This window comes from Neophocaena asiaeorientalis, unplaced genomic scaffold (genome assembly GCF_003031525.2).
Source record: "Neophocaena asiaeorientalis asiaeorientalis breed wild unplaced genomic scaffold, Neophocaena_asiaeorientalis_V1.1 scaffold240, whole genome shotgun sequence".
In the NCBI taxonomy this organism is placed as follows: domain Eukaryota; kingdom Metazoa; phylum Chordata; class Mammalia; order Artiodactyla; family Phocoenidae; genus Neophocaena; species Neophocaena asiaeorientalis.
This window is the reverse complement of record NW_020185331.1, coordinates 5,607,205-5,612,699: the sequence shown is the minus strand read 5'-3', so window position 1 is coordinate 5,612,699 and position 5,495 is coordinate 5,607,205. Positions and strand designations below refer to the sequence as shown.

General features: G+C 42.4%; 1 protein-coding gene across 1 annotated transcript in view; it reads right to left on the bottom strand.

Annotated features, from left to right (window-relative positions):
- The window catches only part of AS3MT (arsenite methyltransferase), a 16,571-nt gene continuing 11,076 nt past the window's right edge, over nt 1-5,495 (bottom strand). The window contains exon 11 of the mRNA XM_024734980.1: nt 1-286. Coding sequence (XP_024590748.1) covers nt 200-286 — 87 coding nt within the window. The 3' untranslated portion in view covers nt 1-199. The remainder of the gene's footprint in view (nt 287-5,495) is intronic.

Here is a 5,495-nt window from a genome sequence, read left to right as displayed (position 1 = left end):
TGATTTGGCTGTGAACCTTTAATTAATACTTTGTAAAAATAATTCATTAATTTTATCTAAAATACGGTGGAGTTTTGCCTTTTATTCTTTCTTGTGGTATGGGCTGTGGGAAAGAGCAGGTTAAGACGTGTAATCATTCTTTCACCTCCTGCCCACTGCCTTCTGGTCAGCTGTTGTTTCAGCAGCACTTCTCTGTGGCTCAGCAGCCACTGGCAGCTTCACGGGGACTTCTGGACTTCGCACTGTCAGAGCCTTCTGCAAGCTTGAATGGATCTTTGATTATATCCTGTCAAAAGACAAACCAAAATGAAACGACAAGTTAAAGGTGTTTCAACAGACCCAAACACGAACATTTCAGTTGGACTTAGGTTGATTTACCTAGAAGGAGGATAAAATTTTACAATTCTGTGAGGTCCTGGGAGTAGCATCAGTCACTAGCTTATAAAGGTAGCTGTCTTTTCCTGAAGTTTCTAATCAAGTTATCACTACTTTCAAGGTAAACTTCATTTACAGCTTTGGAAAGGTGTTCCCTTTGGGGCCAAGAGAGTTGATTCTGCTTTGTTTCGTTTTGTGGGATTCCCATTTGTTTGTGCCTTTTACCTTTTTGGAACTGAGCTACTTACCCTTTTCTTACTCTAATCTCTAGAAATGTGTGCAAGACAAGGAGGTAAGACCCAGATACCAGGACCCTCATTAGCAGTTGCTGATGTTCAGATGTTGAGATTGCCAACCAAAACCAGCAAGATTTCAGGGCAGAGTAAGTGGAATTTTCAAAAGATAAGACGGCACTCTTTATTTTTCCTCCTTTCATCTTCAAATGAGATACCTCCACCAGTAGTGCCAAGGGGGTCAGAGAAAAACCAGGCAAAAAGGTTGGAAGTCAAGAATATGAACAAGCCACCTTAAATAATGAAGGTGAATTCATTAAACATGAATTTACACTCATTATTTATTGGTGGTCACTGCAAATAGAAGGGTGTACAAGTGATATCAATATCACTTCCAAATGCATGCTTTCAGCCCCAAAAGCTCTCAAGACCTGAAAGAAATAAAAGGTGGGACACCTTGACAAGCAGTCCTTTCCAGCACCAACATCTTGTGCTTCTATGAACAGTATAGATACGGAGAGGTAGTGCAGCATACTGGTTAAGAATGTCAGCTCTAGAATCAGATGTGGTTCAGATTCACTGCTTTCTAGCTGTGTGACCTTGGATTAGCAAATTAATCTCTCTGAGTCTGTTTCTTCATCTGTAAAATGAAGATAAGGGGTATTGTGAAGAGTAAATGATGTGGTGCCTTCAACATATTAACTGTTCGATAAAGGCTAGGTCCTCTATACTATTACTACTGTTGTCATGTGATTACTACCACGACTGTTAACTGGAGCAAGACAGTACATAGCACACCTCCTATTTGCATCATTTCAGATGCTGCAGTGTTTTAATAACATAATTCTTTTAAATAGCAAAATACATTTTCCTTCTCAGGATTAAAAAAGGAGGAGGAGGAGGAGAAGAAAAAAAGAAGGGCTCTCAAAAACAGTCATTATCGAGTCAACCCTCAGTAAAAAGCAGTACTTTCATTCCTCTATTGCAGTAACTGATAGTAAAACAGAAATACAAGCAATTCCCTACATGCCGCCTGCTTACGGTACTCAGGAATCTATCATTAAGGTCCTCCATAAAAAAGATAAGAATGTCCTCCCCCGAGAGCACAAGGTTATATTTCTAGGACACACAGTTGTTTCATTCTTTATATCTTCCTTCAGTGTCAATTATTCCCATTTCAGAAACGTGGAGCTGATGGCAAGACAATGGCACAACCATAGGCTGAAAGTAATAAGCTAGGACAGATGGGAGATTGTTATGATAAACCAGTTCAAACATGTAGAATGTTGCATTCCAGCCTGAGGTCAAGAACCCTCCTGCACATGAGGTGCTGCTAGCTAGGAGAGCTATGCTAGTAGAAAATCATCTCCCGCAGACGCAAACTCATTTAACTACAGTTTCCCAGCCAGAGTGCAGTGGAAGTGCTTTGGCTGGGGAAAAGACTCCCTTTACTTGTAACTAATTTTCTGACAGCTTTTAGAGCCAGGATTCAGGAAACCAGATACAGGAGAATTAGAATGATGAAAATATTTCAAGATAAACATTGATTCTAACCAGCAAGATTTTGTTATCAGTGAAATACCAAGAATTTCAAAAGACCAACAACACATTCGTGAAATGTAATGGACTGAAAAGTCAGAATTCAAGTTTTTTCTACTTTCCCCCCAAAAGTTACCTCCTTAGAAACACAGAAGAGTTGACAATAGCAGAGTGCTCAAGAACTGAATAAGGCAAAGAAAGAAAATCACTCTTTACCTCTAGAGGTGCTTCTACACTTAGCTTGGACTTGATTCATGCTGGTAATAGTGGCCAAACAAGAACATACCAGGTTTCTTTGGCCCCAGGATTCTTGTCTCCAACTGAACTTCCTCAACCACAAATTTACCATTTTGGAGAGTGATCTGGCTTGCAGGATCTCAGTTCCCCAACCAGGGATTGAACCTGGGCCACGGCAGTGAGAGCCTGGAATCCTAACCACTAGGCCACTAGGGAATTCCCAATAAGCTTTACTCTTAAAGTGAGAGAGTGGCATGGACATATTCACACTACCAAACGTAAAACAGATAGCTAGTGGGAAGCAGCCGCATAGCACAGGGAGATCAGCTCGGTGCTTTGTGACCACCTAGAGGGGTGGGATGGGGGGATGGGAGGGAGGGAGACGCAAGAGGGAAGAGATATGGGGATATATGTATATGTATAACTGATTCACTTTGTTATAAAGCAGAAACTAACACACCATTGTAAAGCAATTATACTCCAATAAAGATGTTAAAAAAAAAAAAAAAGACTACTTGGGAATTCCCTGGAGGTCCACTGGTTAGGACTCGGCACTTTCACTGCCAGGGCCCCGGCTTCAGTCCCTGGTTGGGGAACTTAAGATCCCACAAGCCGCCCAGTGTGGCCAAAAAAAAAAAAAAAAAAGGACTGCTTGTGAGGTAACAAAAGGGGAGGGAGGAAAAGGCACAAGAGTTACTTGTGTATCAATGTGTGCCCCATGTATCCAAAATTTCTATGAAATATAAACAACAGAAAGTAAAATTCATGGAGAAAAGATTACAGAAATTCTGAGCTCAGGAGAAAGGGTTTATGAGAGAATGATAAAAGAATCCTGCAAAGATGGTCAGAACTCAAATACGTAGAACACGGTTCCAAGGGACCAAGAATATTAACAAATACAAGTCCATAACCATAACCACCTCTATTTCTTAAGTATGTATTATTTGCCAGGCATTGGCCAACATTTACATGTATCATTCCATTTGATTCTCACAACCTGAGGAAAAAAGGGATTATTACCTCCCCATTACACATGAGGAAACTGAGGGTTTAGGGAGGTTAGGTAAGGTATGCGAGATCACACATAATTGGCAGAGCCAAGATCTGAACCTAGTCTATCTGACTCCAAGACCTGTGTACTTAAACCCCATGCTGTGCCACCACCCTGCCCCAGCAAGATCAGTAGCTTATTTCCCTGGGCTTCCACCATCCAGTGCCTTGAGGTACATCACTGTAATGACTTTGGTGAATGTTAGAAGTTCTATCAGAGGAGCTTCCCTGGTGGCGCAGTGGTTAAGAATCCACCTGCCAGTGCAGGGGACACGGATTCAAGCCCTGGTCCAGGAAGATCCCACATGCCACAGAGCAACTAAGCCCGTGTGCCACAACTACTGAGCCTGCGCTCTAGAGCCTGCGAGCCACAACTACTGAAGCCCGCGTGCCTAGAGCCCACCTCCGCAACAAGAGAAGCCACCGCAATGAGAAGCCCGCGCACCGCAATGAAGAGTAGCCCCCACTCACCGCAGCTAGAGAAAGCACGGGTGCAGCAACGAAGACCCAACAGAACCAAAAATAAATAAATAAAATAAATTTTTTTAAAAAAGTAAGTTCTATCAGACAAAAGAGACTTGAAATCCATCACTAAGCCTGTTCTAAATAATAAAATACTATAAAATAATGAATGGATTAATAAAATAATTATGATAGCATGAATGGGGAAAAGGTAAAAATAAATAAGAGGAAGAGAGATGCTAATATCTGTTAAAACTACCTATCTGCCTTCCTCACAGGGAAGTTATGAGAGATGACCTGAGATAAATTGTGATAAAATGCTTTAAAAAATGCTACACCAGGGCTTCCCTGGTGGCGCAGTGGTTGAGAGTCCGCCTGCCAATGCAGGGGACATGGGTTCGTGCCCCAGTCTGGGAAGATCCCACATGCCGCGGAGCGGCTAGGCCCGTGAGCCATGGCTGCTGAGCCTGCGCGTCCGCAGCCTGTGCTCCGCAACAGGAGAGGCCACAACAGTGAGAGGCCCGCGTACCGCACAAAAAAAAAAAATTGCTACACCAGTATTTCAATTACTAGAATAATTCTAAATATGAATCTAAGACATTTTAGAAAATATTCATTTTTGAATATGCTGGAATACTGGCTCAAATATACATTTAAGAAATTAGATATGATAGAAATTAGCATTCTAAAACAGCAGAGAAATGAATTAATAAATAGGAAAATTTGACTAGCTAATATTCAGAAAAATAGCGACACTCTACCTGAATATTTATGTTAAAATAAATTCCAAGGACTTCCCTGGTGGTCCAGTGGTAAAGAATCCACTTTCCAATGCAGGGGATACAGGTTCGATCCCTGGTCAGGGAACTAAGATTCCACATGCCATGGGGCAACTAAGCCCACGTACCTCAACTAGAGAGCCTGCGTGCTGCAAACTACAGAGCCCACGTGCTCTCGAGCCTGTGCGCCACAACAAGAGAGAGAAAACCCACACGTCACAACTAGAGAGAAAAAACCCAAACGCCACAACTACAGAGGAGCCAGCACGCCATAACGAAGAGCCCAGGTGCCGCAAGGAATATCCCGCATGCTGCAACTAAGACCTGAGACAGCCAAAAATAAAAAGTAAATGAATAAATTAATTTTAAAAAAGGAAAGGAAAAGAGGAATTTAGCATTAATAAAAAATAAATTCCAGATGGAGTAAAAATTTAAATGTGAAAAACAAACCATGGAAGTACTAGAAGAATCTTCATGACCTTGGATTAAGTAATAGATTCTTAGCAATGATACCCAAAGCACGAGCAAAGAAAAACTAACTGGACTTCATCAAAATAAAACCTTTTATGTATCAAGACACTATCAAGAGAATAAAAAGATAACACACAGGGCTTCCCTGGTGGCGCAGTGGTTGGGAGTCCGCCTGCCGATGCAGGGGACACGGGTTCGTGCCCCGGTCCGGGAAGATCCCACATGCCGCGGAGCGGCTGGGCCCGTGAGCCATGGCCGCTGAGCCTGTGCGTCCGGAGCCTGTGCTCCGCAATGGGAGGGGCCACAACAGTGAGAGGCCCGCATAGCGGAAAAACAAAAACAAAGAACA